This window comes from Polistes dominula, unplaced genomic scaffold, assembly GCF_049000335.1.
Source record: "Polistes dominula isolate Pdom_NZ unplaced genomic scaffold, Pdom_raw_medaka contig_24, whole genome shotgun sequence".
Lineage (NCBI taxonomy): Eukaryota > Metazoa > Arthropoda > Insecta > Hymenoptera > Vespidae > Polistes > Polistes dominula.
The window spans coordinates 5567957-5587978 of NW_028301150.1; the positions used below are offsets into that span (position 1 = coordinate 5567957).

Here is a 20022-nt window from a genome sequence, read left to right on the forward strand (position 1 = left end):
GAGAGAAAGAGAGAGATCGAAATTTCAAGCTAACAGAGAGTGATCCTAAGGGATATATCGGGTTACGTTTATAAGAGGTAATCTCTCTCCTCAACTACGTTCTCCCGTTAACGTTTCCGAGAAGATTCAAAGTGATAGGAGCCTCTGACTCCTTTACAAGGATATCGCCAAGTACGCTGTTGCTATTGCTGCTACTGCTGTATTTCTGTTGCTAGATAATATACGAATACCTCTCAAAGAATATTATACATATGTTTCAAGAAACTTTAAAAAAAAAAAAAAAAAAAAAAAGAGAAAAGAATTCCAAAAAGGAAACTACGTTCAACATGAAATAAACCATTGCTACATGAGGAAAGACGCAACTGTTTTGTGTGCAAGAGAACAAGAAACAAAGAAAATATTTTCATTCAGCGGCAAATTTCAAACGACACATAATAAGCAATAAATGTGTTCTTTATTATTGTCGGCATAGTCTTTATACAAATTTTAACAACACACAACCATTTATTAAATACAAGATCATTAATAATTTATCTTGATTTGTTAATTATTGAATCACCCCAAGATTTTATTATTAAAAAAAAAAAAGGAATAAATTGTTATAAATAATAGTAGGAAAAAATATTAGTTAAGAGACATTCACAAACAATGTTAAAAATTGTTAGACAAAATTACTTGTTGCCAATGTTAATGTATCGGTACTTAGATTAGTCGGTGATCATTTATTGTTATTACTACTAACCTTGCTCGATCGGCAAAAAAGTCAATCTTGCTTTTCTTCTTGACGATGGCCTGAGGTTGATGAAGAGGACTAACACTGGGCTCGCTGGTGGCCGGTGGTGAGCTCGAACCGGTACTCGATGAAAGAGAACCGGCCCTACCGCGTCCGGACTCGATGAGTTGTGCTTCGGTGGTGCCACGTCCGTTCGTAGAAACTACGTGACTCGAGTGATTGGGTGGACCGGCCGATACGGCTAAAGTTGGACGAGTATTTTGTCGATTGCGTCGTTTTTTCTTCTTCGCTTCGTTCTCGTCGTGACGATTGCCTGGAGCGTTACCTAAGCCCGGTGGCATCCAGTCGAGGTCTTTCTTAAGATGGCCACGTCCGCACCGACATCCGCAGGCTTTAAATGCAAGATCATAGCCTTTCTTCGTCCAAAGATTCTGATGACGTTGTCTCTCAGACCAACTTCTTGCTCGTCCGCAGCTCTTAAGATAGGTCAGGATCGTTTGCTCCCACGCATCGAAACACTCGCGATGCATGAACTGTCCTACTGGACAGTTCTCGTTATTGCAAATGACCTTGACCGCGTCATGCAGGGCATTCATTCGTATCAAAGAATCACTGCGCAAGCATTCGCCCGTCGGTGTACAGCAACGAGTCGTACCTTGATTGTTTAAACCGTTGTTAATATTATTATTATTGTTGTTGTTGTTCTGGCCAACAACCAAATTATTCTCCATTTGAACGGCGTCGTTGCTTCCGGTCCCACCTATGCCACCGTTGTTATCTCCGAGGCCACCGCCACTAGTAGCGTGACCATTGCCGTGGCGCCGAGGGGCCATGGCTCTCAAACAACCGATCTCGAAAGCCGTGGCAGCCGTTTTTCTTGATTTTCTTGCCTGTCTCTTCTTTCTTTCTTTCTATTTTCTATCTTTCTCCTTCTAATTCGATTACCTTCCTTCGTCCAAAATTATACCCTGTTTTATTTGATTCTTAACGTTCAACAAAGACGCTTAAAAACACGACGAAGTATCGATATTATAAAACGTTCGAGTAATCGACTTTTAAATTACTCAGTCATTTTCCCGCCCGTTTTGCGTTTCCACGTTCGAGAAGTAGGATGGAGTCACGTGGTCTTTCTTTCTTCTCTTTCAGACTAGCTTATAAGCACGCGCGATCAACTTTTGGAATGTTATTTAGAAGTTAGAGAACTCGAAAACGAGGATATTTCATTCACCCCCATAAACCGGCATATGAATCCTCTCGACTCAACCAATTCAGCAAACCGAGATCGCGAAAATCGACGAAGAATCAAAGTCAAGGTCAACTCGATCGAGGCGACACCGTTCTACGCGAGTGGAGCTGCACGTACTCAGTTATTATTTAAATGCTTTTTCTTAATTATTAAATGCACTTAACTTCAAATTAGATTTAAAAGGAATTACTTTGAGTATGTTCGTCCTATGATTGGCTCAATCGAACGTGACAAGTAACACCGTTAGATCTGTTTCTCACAATGATCGCGGACCATAGAGAACGTGTGATGAACTGGTTGGTTAGTTAGCTGACTGACTGACTGACTAGTGGTCGACTCGATGTTTCTGCTGCTGTTTCCGTCTTCTCTCTTCTTCTTTTTCTTCTTCCTCCTCTTCTTCTTCTCCCGCCTGCTGCAGAGTACAAGAGACGACGTGCGCGCCGTATGTACCCGGTGTATCCGAGTGTCAGGGTCACCGGTGAGGGGCGCGCGCGCGATGTTCGATGAAACGCAATATCCAAAGGATAAATTTTTCTATCTCTTTTTCTCACTTTCAAATCAATTTTTTGCGCCTTCGACGAATGTCACCAGGACAAAACTTCTGATAGAAAATCACCACAGACGTAATGTGGTAAGTCTATTATACTTTTTCGCTACTTCTTATGTTTTATTTATTTGTCTTTATCTCTCCCTCTCTCTATCTATCTTGTGCGTAACTCAGAGAAATAATGACGAGAGTTTTATTTTTTCTTTTAAAAAAAAACGCACACGTACTCTCGCACGTTCGGGTCGCACGTCCGCTCGCACGTTAGGGTGCACCAGAATCACTGAGAGTACCGGCGACGACAGCGTGCCGGCTGCCGTGGCTCGAAGCGCGGGCGAGCGCGAAAGTGAGGCCTCATTGGGTGAAAGCGAAAGCGGCATGGTGGGGGTCACGGCTAGCGCGCCAATCGATGCCCGCCGTTCTCGTCCTCCGGACGACTCTCGGCGCCCAACCTTCTCTCTCTCTCTTGCACGCGCGTGCCGATCAAATCGTCTCACTTTGTCTCGCGAGCGAGCTGTGCAGCTTCTCCTTCACCCTCTGCCTTCCACCCACCCTCTCACAGTCTACCCGAGAATACGCGCGCGCGCCCGTCCGCGAGTGAGCGACCGCGCGTGTATGGTACGTACATATGTGTGTATGTGTATACATCGCATCTACCAAGAGTCCGACGCGTTTTACTTTTCACGACAGCCCTACGAATAATCCGCGACGAGCGTGTGCGTGCTTACGCGCTCGTGCGCGTCACACGCGATTCTCAGCCACCTATTTTTCTCTCTTTCTCTCTCTCTCCCTCTCTCTCTTTCTCTCTATCTCATGCACATGGAGTTACACGGAAATTGTATAAAGGTAATCCCGTCTTTTCTCTTGTTGTATCACCTATACGTTTTTGACAATACTCTCTTTTTTGCAAGACTAGAGATCATTTTTGTTCTTTTTCTTTTTGTATTTTTACTATTATTTTTCTTTTTGTTGTTGTTAGTAACATTACCGACGTTATTGACACGAACGCGTGTTACGTGAAACCATTGTTTCGTTAAAAGTATAGTATAGTATATACCTGTATATATTATTCAGGTTAGTCCTCATAAAACAATTGGAATTTTTTTCGTTTCGACTGGATACGTTCGAAAACAATACTGTATTACGTTGAAGCAAAATTTTGGTTCTTTTCTAATCCAGCTTGAATTTCTTGTCGGATAAACATTTATTTCCTGTAGCAAGAATTTTGTATAGAAATTTATAATTGACGAAACTTTCGTCGAGTTATGAGGAAAATTAGAAGAAAAAAGAGAGAGAGAGAGGAAAGAACGTTGTAATGTTTTGTATCGCTCGAACTAATCTGACATGAGAGAGAAAGAGAGTCAGAACTCGGAAGAAAAAATTTCTTCAAAGAGAACGTTGTGTTTATTCGGATTTGTTTATTTACGTAAGAATATCCGAAGTTCTTTTGTTGGAATTTTATGCGTCGATAACGTTCTGAACATCTACTTCGTAGTATATAAGGTGAAAAGTAAACAACGAAAGACAAAGCCGTAAAAGGAAAAAACAAAAAAATAAAGCAATAAAAACAATTTTCATCGTTTGACAATTTTGTTGTCATTTTTTTTTTTTTTAAGTAATTAACCAACATCGTTATTCTAAGAATTTAATTTAACGCGTACGTGCTGAATATCACGAAGTTTCGTCTATTCGATTGTTCTGGACACGAGAGGACTCCTTAGATTACGTCAATTTCGTGATACTTCTTACTTTGTTTAGTTCGTCCCATTATTTAGAATTAGATTTCTTCGAAAACTTCCTATCGTCTTGCACGATTTCAATTCAGAGGTTTAGAACGAATGAATGTTTGATGTTGTGCCATGTGTTTATACTTTCCTAATATTCAAATTTCGTTGTTTGCAATATAAACACAACTACCATAAATCTAAATAATACTCGATGATCTTAAAGAGATTTATTTTCCTTAATACTTCGTTCATTTTTTATATTTTTTTGAAAATTCTTTCAATTATTTCCATCAAAAATCGTCATTTCATTTTAACACTTGTATTTACTATTTTAATCGTTACGATTGGGAGTTATTTTATTTATATTTGAATTAAATTCCCTCTGCTTTTTATTTAATAAATAAATAAATTAATGATCATATCGATGATTTCTTAGACTCAACGATATTTGATACACATGACTCGTGTTTGAATTATGTCAAACTGATAGATACGCTTTTCATTTTTTTTTCACTGATACACGAATGGCTTTTAATAAACGTGTGAATCATGCGTATTTTATAAAGAACTCATGCATATGGTATATCAAATTGGAAAGAAACGATAATCGTATTTACATATATGTATACTCATTCACGAGAAAATATCTATCATAATCTGAAGCTTCTTCTCGAAAGGAAATATTATCGAATATTTCTTTTTCTTCTGATCGTAAGCTAAAGAAGAGATTTACAGATTGGATTAAGTTGCAAGCAAGCAAGCAAGTAATACTTACTTACATGTATACATATCCGACTTATCTGTTACATCGAACGAAATGATAAGCTTTATAGTCTGCATAATAAAATAAGAAGATTAAACTGAAGATATCATTTCGTTTTTATAATCTTCAATATAATTATACTATATAACGTAAAATAATAATTACATTTTAGTATATGATTTTAAATGTATATTGAAACAAAAAAGTGAATTAAAATATAGATAAAGAAAATGTTAGTTTTTCCTGTTAAAACGGAAATTGTCACGATTACTACCAATTCTTATCAGTATATCAAATTTCCATTTAAAACAGTCTCCCACTCGTTTGTCAAATTAGTGAAAGAATATAGAAGCGTTCCGAGAACGCACGCACTCAATCGAGCCCTCGAAATCATTAATCACCATTTTATTTATATACGTTATTTAGTCGATTAGTTACGTTACTTCTGAGAAATTCTCGTTTCAGTTCTCACCAATAAAGCACAAACATCGGACTGAACAACGGTCGCCGGATATACACGGATCGATCGCTTTCTTTCTTTATTTATTTTTGCTTTTCTTATATCGGCGCCGCGTCATGCTGTGAGTAACACTAATTTAATTTAAACATCGTTATACGGATCTCGAATTTTTCACAAGATCGTTTAAAGCCCTTAATAATCAGATATGAGTGAGTTTTTGATAATAAGAATCACATGCTTATCACACATTTTTAAAACTTTCAGTAGTAGCAAAAAAAGTCAAATTAAAGAGAAATGAATACTCATATAATTCATATAACTTGTTTATTATGTCTAATCAAATTTGACAACAATTTTGAATGTTTAATTGTAAACAGAATCTTATCAATATTTTTTATCTCGCCCACTTTGATAAAGCTTTGAATTATACTAGTGTAAAATGAACAATTTCGCAATAAAATTGATTATACATTTTAAGATTTATTTGTAAACGTCTTCTTGATAACGCGATTGGTATTGTAATTGAGAACTAATTTCAAATCAAAAACGAGTATACCGATCAAAGATGAAAAAATGTGTACTACGCGTCATGTTCGATATGCTTTCCTATATGCCGCTGTCGCCGACAAAGAAACGACACGAAATACGTATTAGATTACATTACATAACTTTATCGGTGGAACATAAAGCTGTTACGTAACACGAAACCGCCCAATTCTCTTCGTCTTCTCTCTCTCTCTCTCTCTCTTTCTTTCTTCTTCCCTCTTTTTCTTTCACTCCCCTCCTTCTTTCCTTTTTTTTTCTCTCACCGAGTGGCATAAAAATGAGAAAGTCGTATACGTGTTTCGATAAAAATAGCACCTGGAACACATTTGAGTTTGATCAAAGATATAAACATTTTCTTTTTTCCTAATGTTTAATAATTTTTTTTTTATTTGTGTAATAATTATTTGATTAATAGATCGTTGATCGTTAGTGTTTAAAATATTATTTAACTATTAATTATTATTTATTTATTTTTTTCCATCACAATATTACAACGATTTCGATATCGATAAAAATAATAATTATTATTAAATATTTATATGACGTCATACTTGTAATGTCGTTATACGATTAAGTTAACATAAATAAATATTGATAATGTGTATTTCATTTTATATCCTTTTTATATTTACATTTATATTTAAAATATACGATACAACATAACGCGATTATTTAAATAATTTTTTACACAGTACCATCTTTTACGTTCCCGTCAATTCTATTAAGGGGAACCCAGAGGTCTATGTAAGAGATACACATAAGAGAGTAGGGTCCTCAAAGTTTTACGATCTAATCGATAAATTTCAAGGAACTTGGGAACGATAGGAAAAAAAGCGCGTGCGAACTTTCGAAACATTTTACGTGACGTATCGGCCGCAAATCGTCCACCGCCGTCAACCGTGACCCCTCTTTTTCCTTTTTATTATTTTTTTTCCTCTCTATCTCATGAAAATACACTATATGCTCGCTCGTTTACTGACCCACACATAGACACAGATGTGAAACTTGTCGTTGATGAATAACAGAATCAAAAATTGAGATTTATAGGGCGGTCGAGTGGGTACATAAGACGCAGTCGGCGACGAATTTGATTCGTTCGTTACAAAGGATCCTGCTGTTTATCGAAACGTGTAAATATTGTACGAGAGGGCTATAACGGAGAATAGGCAGGAGAGGGCAGAGGGGTCGGAAAGTTTGAACGTTAGTTGTTGTTAAAACGGGGGAGAATCCAAATTTTAGGGCCTAGGTACGTATCTACGTAAGCGCGTACGAATTTTCTTTCTCCCTTATTTAGTTCCTTTCTCTATCGGGTACCAACCGAGAAGGTTGCGACGGAAACGTATAACGGGAGAAAAGGGAACGCAAAATCAGGGCACCATACGAGAAAAGAGAAGGAAAGAGAGAGGAAGGATAATCCATCGTCCTCGAGAGGAGGAAGGGGGTACCCTATGAAAAAGTTGTTTTGATCGGCTCGGGTTTCTAGAACGGTGACCATGAATGAGGCTTTAGCCGGTATATAATGGCCACCGTTGGAAGAAGAAAAGGATAGAAGATTGAGAATAAAGAAGGAAAAGAAGAAACGAAAAGAGAGTGAGAGAGAGAGAGAGAGATTTTGGGCCACGGGAGAACCAGATGTCACTGAAAAGGAACACGGTCCGTCCCGTTTCGCGCTTAAGGAGGAACACCGCTGTTCGACTTAACAAAAAATATTCGCATTCTTTAAACGGGGGAATATAAGGGGGAGAAGTTACGAAAGATGTAGTTGAGAAAAAAGGTAACGCGCATCTGATTTAATAAGAATAAAGGGATGCAACGTCGTATATGTATATTTACATATTCGCATGACAACGTACGAAGTTGTATGCTTTCTTTCGTATTTTTGTTTTATTGAAAGTTCCTTTTTTTCTTTTTTCATTGAGAGATCCTTTTGCGTATCAAATTCTCAAAGGGAATAACGTAGATATATCTATACATACACTCGAGTGAGGAACAAAGAAAGTAGTTCTTATCGCTAGTTGAAATTTTCATTCCGTAGTCTACATACGCAAGGGGGAAAAAGTAACGTATCGCTTAGGATGTATAAGTTTTAAAGTGAGCATCCCCCGATGACTTATCCTAGCTTTGAAATATATATATTGAAAATTTAGTAATAAATATAGCATATAATAAATATAATAGTTTAGTAAAATATTGTATATAAAAAATGAAGGAACACGTAGTTGGATAGTAACGGCAAGACAATGTGTGTGTGGGTTAATGCAAGCAAGAGAGAAAGAAAGTCGATAGGACTGGAGAATGGTGGCGCTACAGCGGCAGCACAAGGTATATAATGAGACGAGGTAGGAGGTAGGTAGGTAGGTAGGTTGTAGGCTGCTGCTGCTGCTGCTGCTGCTGGGAGTAAGGGTTGGGTGAGCTTTGAAGGTTGGGGACACAGGATTGACCGTGGGACGCTGAAAGCGGGGGTGTAGGTCTAGGTTCAGGGCCGTCATTGCCCGGATGGGCGTGCACTTTCGGTTTCAGGCTGCGCATGCTCGTTGCACTCTCTCCATCCCTACTACCTCTTTCTCTCTTGCTCTAAAGTTAACCGGGAGGGGGGCGGTTAGATGCGTTCATGAAGATTCTACCCACGTAAAATCCACTACCACCGATACGAGCAGAGAGCACCCTCGGCACGCTTTCTACCCTACTAGTATATACCTCGTCAGGATCGAAAATTACAGGGCGTCACTCGTGGATAAAGAGAGAGAGAGAGAGAGAGAGAGAGAGAGAGAAAAGGGAAAGGGAAAAAGAGAAAGAGAGAAGGGGTAGTCCTTTGTCGATGTTCCAATGCCAAAAACTCCAGGCCTTGGTTGCTACGAATTTTTATCAAGTCCCGATCGAGTATCGTTGCACTTTCGATACACCAATGAACGTGCTCCTTTAGGATCGAAAGCTCCGTTCGAACGAGCTTCGCTGTTTTACCCGGACGACCGACCACCACCGGTGGTGCTGCTTTTCCGATCGATCGGTAGGGACCGTAGAGAAAGAATAACTCTCGTTTCGTCTCTTCTTTTTATAGTCTCGTTGAATCTCCCGGGACTTTACGAACAAATCTTTTTTTCCTGCATTCAAATACTTGCGAATTTTTTGTTGTCTTTGTTTTCCCTTTCTTATTTTAGGTTCTTTCTTTCTCGTCAATGAACTTCATTAATATATCGACTTTTAGATTGATAGGAATTGATTTTTCTATCGACGATCGTACAGAGAAAAGTTGGAAGATGGAAAATACTGACAATGAATGAAAGAAAGAGAAGAAAGAGAGAAAGAATGGTAGAACGTTGGATGGAAAGAATTGATATAGGACTCCACGACCACGCCCGCGAAATGCGAACTCGAGCGAAGGGCAGTTTACGTTGTATTCATCCATTTCGAAATACAGCTCAAGTTACGCAACAAACGACCATTTTTTTTGGACGCTCTCCATCGTTTCGCCTTAGTATTATAAATTATTGTTATATCACCCGCATAAATATCCCCCGTCTCTATCGCCTAGTAATCGTATTTTCTTTCTTCTCGTTGATCGTAGAAATAGTTGAAGCGAGATCTCCATTACTCGCTAAAAAGAAAAATATATATATAAAAGAGAATATATATATAAAGAGAAAGTAAATAAAAACATAAAGTTATTTTCGAAAATTGATCTCGAAGAAAACAGTGTCTTATTCCTTGTTTTCGAACACATATACAGGTAAAATGTTTTCTTGAAAAGCAACACAATTCCTATGGAAGAATTTTACGATGGATCATTTCCTTTTACAGAATATCCAATAAAAGGACGAGAAGTAAAGGTGTACGTTCTTTAAGTTCAATGACTTCGGTAAGAAACGTCAATGAAATATTTTAACAACGATAAAAATTCGAAACTAAGAACGATATTATTAGCTGTGTGACATTATATCGAACAAATTAGGAATTATTTTAAAACATTAATGTTAATTCTTATAATTATCTTTTAAATGTTAATTTTTATCATTAATTACCCTCATATATGAATATCCTAATTAATCGTGAATATCCTAATTAAATAATTGTCATACAATTATATTTGATACATTGTTTGAGTAAAAAAGTGAACAATGTAATACGTTATATTCGACTAATCGCTAATAAGTTGTCGCGAGTTCCATTAGATCGTGACTAAGCGCGGCTTAGAGCCTACGCTAGCTGCATGTCTAGCTATTTATAGTATGCTAACGTGCAATTGCATAAAGCTAGTGGATACGTTGACCCTAACGTGTTACGTAAGTCGTGTCTAGTGCCAGCTATCAGCGGAACGATAACACCGCAGCTCGATGGTTGGTCCCGCGGTTCTATATCTATGAATACGTTCGCTTCTAAATCGTCAGATTATGCGCAATCTCCACGTCTTCGATCCTCCTCTTATGTTAGTTAGTTAGACTTTCGTAAGAAACATAATCTTCTCGCCTACGCAATTTTTTCAAAAACCTTTGACTAATCTTCCTCTGATACATTCTTCTTTTTATTTATTTTTTTTAAATCTTATTCTTCCTAAGAAAAATCAATCAAATTAATGAATCTTACCGATAGAATCATCATTAAAATGATCCGTTAAATAAAAATCTACGATTATATCGTAATAATGTAAATATAACATGATAATAATGGTATTAAATTTGATGATGAATAATAATAACAAAAAAAAAAAAGAAAGAAAAGTAGAAATAGATATAAAATTTAATAATAGTCGTTGATTATTTCGTATGAAAGAAGAATCGAAATCGGTTCTCTCCCACGTGTACGTTTACTTTGGTGATTAGATATCGAGAATCGCATTGAAGTCTGTTCCTAGTCACTAGCGTCGATTAGATAGGACAGTAATCGCAGAACAATGACCGCTCGTAGGCCATTAGCACCACCACTGCATTGCATTGCATTGCATCGCTTCAAGAGGTTCGTTCTAACAAAATGCATACACACTGTATCTACGAGTCGGCGCTTTTATCGTTTGCTACTTCGTTGCCAGCAAGACTGCAGGTAGCTATTAATTAATAGACCACTCGATTAGAACCAAGTATCAAATGTCTTACAAACTAGAATTATTCGATTTTTGTTAATAAAGTATTAAAAAATTAACTCGTATTTTTTTCAACACTTATCGTACAATTTTAACGAAGTAATATTTTCTTCTTTATCTTTCGAAAGTTTGATAGATAATTGTATCCCTTCGATCTAAGAGATACATACTCGAATAATTTTCCATTACTTTTATAACAATAGTAATAACGTTTGATAATTATTTTGATTGTTTAGCAATTTGCTGTAAACGTGAGTCTGGGTTGTTGAATTTTCTTTAGCCCCAATGTTCACGACGTACAATTAGATGTCGTTATCTAATTACCGCCAACGAACTTTCCGAGTTGTTAAATTAACGCGAGTTATTCTTCAAAGAATTTGAACTAACGTAGACGTCGAAAGGTTTACCATAGTTGTTGGTTGCCAATGTCTGTCATCATTTTTGGTTGGTGAAAGAGGGGGAGACGGTTTTATAAAAATATTTTTAAACGAAAAGAAAGATATAATATCATGATATCAAAGGAAAAAGAGTTATCGATACTTTATTGGTATTAGTGAATTGGTAATAAATCGAGGAATGAAGTAAACATAAGTACTTTGTAGGTAGGTTGGTAGGTAAGTACGTAGTATACACATACATATATACGTTCTTGGTTACACACGTATATTAACATGTATACTCGTTTATGCATGTGTGTATGTATATACGTAACAGTTGTTACGTTAATGACCGACCGAAGCTAGAGAGTAGGTAACCGAGCTTTCGAACGGTAACAAGAATTATATGGCTTTGTGTTGTAAGTATATACATGGGTGTATATTTGTGTGTGTGTGTGTGTATGTGTGTATAACTACGGCGACGACGATATGTGTAACAACGACGGCGGTTGCGGCTAAAAGTATAATCTCGCGTCACGAACACGCACCGTCGTTCGAAAGAAACCTTATATCCACTTCGTGCACCCTGAAATTTGAGTTCCACCGCGAGTGGTTTTTTTCTTCTCGCTTTCTCTCTCTTTCTCTCTCTCTCTTTACCTTTATTATTCTTTTAACTTTAACTTCAATAATAAATCTCGATAATAATCATTCGAGAATAATTTATTTATATATTAGCATCGAAAATATCATGGATTTGTTTTTTTTCATTAAATTACGAAAATCGATGTTACGAGAAATATCTGTGTTATTTGTTATTGATGTTACTTTACGTGAGACTAATATATATATATATACGTTTTCCAAGAATGGAACTGACGAAATTGATGAGTCACGAAAGAGGTAAAGAAACGGTCGTCGCGACGCGTTCTTATCGTCCGGTTTCACTATGAATTAATGAAAAAGAGAAATTCCATGGAATCGTTGAAGGGAGAACGTTGAATTCCGTGCAACAATTTGTGTTATGCTTGGGATATCCGTTCTTATCGTAGAAAATTCCTAAGAAATAATCGGGGGAATGTTTGTCGCTCGGAAGGGAAGGTAGCCAGAGAACAATTTGGCTACTTATCGAAAAACCCTTTTTTTTTGTTCGTAATATCGATCTAATAAAGTGTTTCGATCGAAACTTTCTTTTTATTTCTGAAAAATACGCGGTTACATACGATCTTTATCTTTATCGTCTGCACGAATGGTATATTTTCTATCGTTGAAAATCAGTCGTGTAGTTTTATATTATTGCTTTCAGCAATATAAAAAAAACGTGTAATTACGAACTTATATCGATTAATTAATTAAAAAAAAATATTGTGTCTTGTTTTTTATTTAAGTTTTTTTTCTCGTATTTTTTTTATGTCCTGAAAGGAATCGTTCGTTATTGGCGCTACGTTGCACGATAGATTCCGAGAAAGCCTACGGTCGGTTGCTACTTAATCATAGGCTTCGAAGTTTGTTTTGGTTTTTAAAACTAGGCCGATGGGTCATTGGCCTCAGACGAACCGTGTCCCCCACCAATTCTACTCTACAGGTCGGAGTTACCGCGAACCTATATGCCGAGTGAGCTATACTAGAAGCTGATCGTTTACGGTGCGTCACGCATACACTCTTTACGTGGCACAAGCCTATCCATTGTATATGTACGTATGTATATATGTATACCTTTTGACTGAAACAGGGACGCCGACACTTATCCAAAGATGATAGCGATCTTGTCGTTATTTCGAAACCCTTCTTTTATTATTATTAGTATTTTTATTTTAAATTACATATACAATATTAAATATACATTTATTTTATCGAATAAAATTACGTTATTGTCATTAGTGTTCTTTTTTTATTCTTTTTTTAAATGCTATTTCTTCAAACATCGTACTAGATGAAAGATATTTGGAGTCGTTTGATTTAACGAAAATAATTTCGAATTTTTGGCTTATGGAAAAATAAAAAAATAATAAATAGATAAAATATAAATCCAGAGTATTTAAAATTTTATATCATATTATTTATGCACCAATCATATGTTTGTCGTTTTACGATTTAGATAAGAATACTATAATAATTTTAATAATTAAGATAAGAATACTATAATAATTTTAATAATTCTTATGTAAGTTCGAACAACGTGAAATAAAATGTTAAATAAAACTTATTGGATGAAATCGCTTCAAAGAAACGTTTGTTAAGGTTGTTGTCGAATTTGATAAAAACTTAACGTCCAACGGGTTTTTCTTTGTGAACAAGCCGACCCTGATAAAAAAGAAAGGGAGAGAGAGAAAGAGAGATAAGTATATATAATACATTGACACACATCACTTATTCTGACATTTAGAAATAGCGTATTGGAGCTAGTTCTATTAAGAGAGTTTTATTAAATTCAGGTTCGATTAAATCAGTCGAATATTTATCGATAGAAGTAAAGGAAATAGTAAAGTTACATGCATGAATGTTTGTATAATGGGAAATAAAGAAAATTACGTTCGCTATAAAACGAAAAATAATTTTATTCCATTTAACATACTTCAGACTGTCAACCTAATCTTATTTCTCATTTCAATTTGTTTTTATTTTATTATTTAAAATATTATTCTTTTTCTAACGAAAAAACGATATCCTGAGTTTTTATTTAATTAATATTTCTTCCTAATACAAACCTCCTAGTATTATGAAAGTATTCAAATTCAAATTGATTCATATTACGCACGAATAAATTTATTGTCGATTAGTATAACGCTTTCATTTGATAACGTATTTTTTATTACAAAATTATGAAATGCTATAAATAATAAAATTTCTTACCAAAAATTTTGGACAGTTGTGAGCGCATTAAAAAGAAACGGAAAATTACAAAATTATATAATAAAGTAATCGATACGAAAGAGAGATTTTTGTATTCTTTTTAATAAGATACCAAATGTTTCTTTATTTTATTTGTGAGATCGTTTCTCCTCGCAATTTGAAAGGGAACAAACCAGTCGATAGAGAAACACTCTTCTAATCGTATTAACAACTACGAAGTGCAGCGAACCGAGTTGGTTACGTCCTCGGAAAATGTTTTCGTGGGTCGATTTAGTATTATTAAAAGATATCTCGATTTTCGACTATATCTGGTAGAGTAAACCGGTGTGAAACGTACCGGGTCATCGTTCTTCATCATTCTTCTTCCTCTTCTTCTTCTTGATTTCTTTATTTTTTTCTTTTTTTGTTTCGTGGTCCTCTTTTTTGTCAGTGACGTCATTAAAAGAAAAAAATGTAAATAACGGTTTAGGCCACCTACCAGGTGATTCCTCTTCTTCCTCTTATTATTATTATTATTATTATTATTATTATTATTATTATTATTATTATTCTTATATTATTTAATTCGATTTCTTAATACGGATTCTGAATAAGATGCACCACACACGTGGCCAAGAAATTTGTTCAACTCGATCGGTGACCTTGTTTACGAAAAGAAACAAAATAGCAAAAGAATCGTGAGAGGAAAAAAACATAGTGAGCAATCACAACCTGTCTGTTTCATCGTTCACGTTTTACTTCCGATCCGTTCAGAATGTTTTTTTTGTTACTTTATTATTAATAGCATATTATATTCTTCTTCTTAAAAGTCTCAGCTCGTAGGATAGTAGTAGACAGTGTAATCCAGTTCAAGCTCCATGAAAACCAGTCATTGGCGTTGAATCGAAGCCAAGGTCTAGTCTCATCGCTCAAACTCGATCAGAATTCTGCTATTATTTTATTTTATCCCATCATGCAGCATGTAAATCGATGACAAATAAATGGCAGATTAATAATTGATAAAAATATATTTGGTTAAAATTTTATACAAATTCGTAATAAGTTTTGGATCAAGTGCTATAACAATAGTTTCTCACACACTGATGTTAAACATTTTGATTAAATCAAATTGAAAAAAAAAAATTAATACTTCGTAATTCGTGCTTACATTTTTTACAAATTAATCGCATTCATATATTGTAAACGTTAGTTATAAATTTTGTTTTACATTTTTTTGTTTAAAAATAATTTTTTCGTCACAGTAAAATACGGTAATTTCGTTTAATTATTTTTATCGTTTAAATTCGGACGCGTAAATATTTCCAAGTATATATTCGTCGTAAATCCTAATAAAATCGAATATTGTCATTTAAACGTATCAAACTTGGTCGTATTGGATTAACGTTAAAAAAGTCACGTAAAATCTTTCATACTTGTTTACATACCGTTAAAAGTTACGATAATTGTACGGCGCGTTGAAATAAACGATCAAGTAGGGTACTCGAATTCAAACGCCTTAAACGTGCACGCGAGCTAATAAATAATGAACCGCTCGAAGAAGTTTCTATCTTTATCTCGTTCCTGTTGATTTGAAACTTCCTTCGTTCGAAAGAAGAAGATGACGACGACGATGAACGTTTAGTCCAACGTCATTATCAATGATAAATTCATCACCGTTTGAAGTTCAATGTTTCTACATGATTCGATGTTACAAGAAAGAATATTATTGATAAATAAAAATATCTAATATCATTGTGTTTGACTTGTTTCTCGGTAAAAGATTAAAACCCCCTTCTTCACCCACACCCTTTCTTTCTCCTTGTCAATGTGTCGCGCAAACACTATCGTTTCGTTGTAGTAAGAAGTAACTTTTCTTATCATGAATGGTATCGTTGTCCCGGACGTGACGTCATACTGACTTCGACATAACAAAGCGGATTAGAAATTCTTTCAAGATTCGTGATTGGAAAATTTTTATTAGCTTTCGAAGAAACTAAAAAACAATTCTATATAATTCCTTTTTCTTTTCTTTTTTTCATAGTCATTTGATAATCCTATTTTAACGATGTACAAATCAAGTTACGATTAATCAAACATTAGAAAATTCTAGAGACACGTGTTTAGTATAATAACTTCCTCTAATATCACCATATCTCGTTGAAACGGAAGTTGTATACTTTCTCGTTTTATTATCCTCTTCTCTAATTTCTATTTCCTAAAATTTGACGAAAATCTATTTTTCCTTGTTTCTTTACGGAATTAACATGATACTTACGAATGATTTTGAAACATTTTAACATCATAAAAAATTCATCATTTCTATATCGTCAAAAATAAATAAAAAAACAAATAACAATCTTTTTGTTTATTAATATTCATCGAGATGTGGTAAGGATCAATTAACATTTAACGAATTACGTTATTACGAAAATTTAAAAAAACAAAATTACCAAAGTCTGATAGATTCCAATTCATTATCGAACAAATTAAATTGATTAAAAATAACATTATTATCACAATCGAATAAAAGAGAGAAAAGATACAAAATCGTGCGAATTTATTCAATTTTGCAAAATATTTTTTATTTATCCATTTTTTTATTTTGAATTTCTATCGTGTCAAAACCCCGTTGCAGTTTGGTCGTAGAATATTCGATCGTTTTCTTTCTTCCCTTCCTTCTCTTTCCCGTACCCCTCTCTCTCTTTTTCTCCTCTTTCACTTTACACACATACACACTCACACACACTTCCTTTCTTTCCACTCCACGTGTAATCGACTGCATCAGCGAGACGCAGTACGGTTTTGACCTTCGCCATGTCTTCGTCGTACCCCCCACCCACTCCACCCCACCTCACCCATAAGTGCCGATTATAGCGAATACAGCGAAGTGCATGGGTTTCAATGCTGAACACACGCCCTTTTGATTATCATCAACTCTCCTACGTGTTCTGATATTTCTTCTCTACTCTCCCTCCTCCCCCTGTCTTTCTCCTTTCCCTTTTTGCCTATCTTCTCTTTGAATTTCACTTCGTTCGGATCTTCCATTTAAAATTGAAAATGATATTAAAGATATTTCGTGTTAATATTTATCCGATTTATTTTCTTTGTTCTTCATTTATTCGCATTTCTCTATCGGCTAACATAAAAAAATGTAGAACATAGGATGAACGGAGAAAAATAATGGAGACCATTAAAAGTATATTGTTTAATACATGACTCACTATACTATTTAAGATTAATATTGAGTAAACGCGTACTTCAACTACGGTGACTCCTCTTTTTATTGACTGGATCCGTTCATTGAGGTTCAATATGGCGTAGGAAAAAATAAACGAAGCGTGATAGAAGCCATTCATTTGCCAAATAGATTAATTTCATTTAAAAAAAAAAAAAAAAATAATTAAGAAAAAAATTGATAAAGTTAATACACATTGTTTAAGGATCATTTATTATTGAAACGGTATAACATGAAGTTTGATTACATTAAAAAAATTCAAATTAAATCTACAAAAATTAGTCATTAATAAATTGCATTAAATCCTTTGTATATAAAATTAATTTTTTTTCCTTTTTTTAAATGTTAATTTAATTTATTGTCTATTAAAATATTTTATATGAACTCTATTTCTAACAACGCAAAATATTCCGTGTTTCACTTCTAATCAATAAGCATTACATAAATGTTCAAATAAAGTTAAATTGAAATAGTAATTTTTTCATCGTCACGTTGAATTTCGTTTGATTCGTGTGTTAAAGGGAATGTTAATAAAATTGAAAAAAAACAATTCTTAAAGTTTAAATAATCCGTTTTGGTATTTTCTTCTTTTTTTTTAAATGATTAATATATTTCATATCTCGAATTGATAATAAATTATTTCCATTCAACGATTTATAATAAGAGACAGACATTCGTTTTATATGAATGAACGAAGCTTATCTGTAACTCGTTAAAATGCAAAGAAAGAGACTCAAGCAAGGACGTAGTCGCGTTTAATCGAATGCAGCGACACTTGGAAAATGAGAAGATACATTTACGATTGGTAAAAGGAGGTTGAAAAAAAATAAATCCTGCTTAAGTTGCATTTATTTTAATAATGTCTTACACACAAATACACAAAACACACACACACACACAGTTAGACCCGATCAACTCGACTAAATAATTTATTTTTCTCGCGTTGATTGATGCCATGGATTGGAGTACGATCGAAAAGGTCGTTTTATTAGATAACGACCACCTCGATGAATAATAATTAATTAAAAACTTGTAGGTGAAGAAAGGATAAGATGTTTAGGTTGAATATTTCGTTTCATTCGTCACGCAAAAATTAGTCATTAATTTATTCTATTACTTAACCGATTTAATTTATCACGATTAGTGAGCTGAAGGTTGAACAGCTGTTTGCCAACCCACAGTTCTTCTCAAAGGTTTGACTCTTTCGAAGATAGAAAAAGACAAAAGAGAAAGAGAAAAAAAAGTCATTTCAATGAATGCTTTTTATTTTATCGATTTTCTTTTTCTATCTATTTTTGTGATTCACGACATGACCGAAATTTATCTCAAACACGAAAGTTTACGCAATATATTGGCAATCTCTGGTGTTACTTTTAATTTTCACTATAAACGACGGGAAACAGAAGATTAACAAAAAAAGAAACAATGATAAGCATATTTGCGAAAACAGGGAGATAGAGGGATGGAACCAAAATATTCCACTCTAACAAATATTCATAGTATCGTGCCAAAAAACCTTGAATAATCCTTATCGTTTTATTTTCACAACTTATCTTTGGGATATCGAGGATTGCATCCGGCGATCGTCGTGGCCAAAATATATCATCCATCGACGATTACTCGTTCAAACTTTCCAAAAAGAAAGCAATGAATGAGTTACGAATACAAAAATTGGGGATATCTGTGGGGAGATTGATAATAAGTAAAAAAGAAGGTTTTACGAGATAATTATTTATGTAATAAAAATAAAAAAACTCTAATAGCGAACAAATTTGTTAGTCTAACAAGATTCTAATGCGAATGAAGACAAAATTAATGAAATGGAAGGAACGATGAAGGTTCATAAAAAGGAAAAATGATTTTTTATTGGAAAAAAAAAATAACCAAAAAAACAAATAATCCACACTCGTTGTTTGATCACAATTCTCCACGCACAATTATTTTATTACACGAATAATAATAATCACCGTCGCGTGAACTTTTGGGACATACGTAATTGCGAATTGTAGGATCATTGTTAAGAAATTTTCAAAAGGTAAAAAAGATAGACGAAGAGATCGGAACGGAGGAGTCGAGCGAATCGCAGATGGCTGCTGAAGACCCACTGGCCCAGTTCTGCTCAGCATCGCTTCATCCCCCTGCATTACTGCACCCTGCTGCATCTTCAGTGACGTCATCGACCACCACCCACGTTGGCAGAGGCAACCCCTACCGTTCAGCTTGCACTCCCCACCTTCGTTCTCCTTTCTATCCCTCTCCCTCATCCTCTCTCTCTTCCTCAACCCTCTCTCTCTCTCTCTCTTCCGTTGCGTTTCCTTTCTCGAATCACGGAAGGATAGAATGCATTTCTGCCAACAACCCTTGCGGGTCTACCTAACCCTCTATAATACTCTCCCTTTCTCTTTCCTTTTTTTATTTTCTACCTCACCCTCTCTACTTTTATTAACATTTTTCTCCCTTTCATAAAGCCACTTTTGAGTGCTTCCAA

At 34.9% G+C, this 20022-nt stretch overlaps 2 protein-coding genes across 3 annotated transcripts in view; one reads left to right on the forward strand and one right to left on the reverse strand.

Moving 5' to 3' along the window:
• heca (hdc homolog, cell cycle regulator) overlaps positions 1 to 1566 on the reverse strand; it is a 165029-nt gene extending 163463 nt beyond the window's left edge. The window contains exon 1 of the mRNA XM_015319279.2: positions 743 to 1566. Coding sequence (XP_015174765.1) covers positions 743 to 1566 — 824 coding nt within the window. The remainder of the gene's footprint in view (positions 1 to 742) is intronic.
• The window catches only part of LOC107065519 (chymotrypsin inhibitor), a 132037-nt gene that overhangs the window by 85294 nt on the left and 26721 nt on the right, over positions 1 to 20022 (forward strand). Inside the window, exon 1 of one of the 2 annotated variants that reach the window (XM_015319282.2) lies at positions 2471 to 2610. The exons of the other annotated variant lie outside the window; for it this stretch is intronic. Within the exon in view, the coding sequence (XP_015174768.1) occupies positions 2606 to 2610 (5 nt within the window). The 5' untranslated portion in view covers positions 2471 to 2605. Of the gene's footprint in view, positions 1 to 2470; positions 2611 to 20022 lie in introns of those variants that run through there. 2 annotated transcript variants of the gene reach the window in all.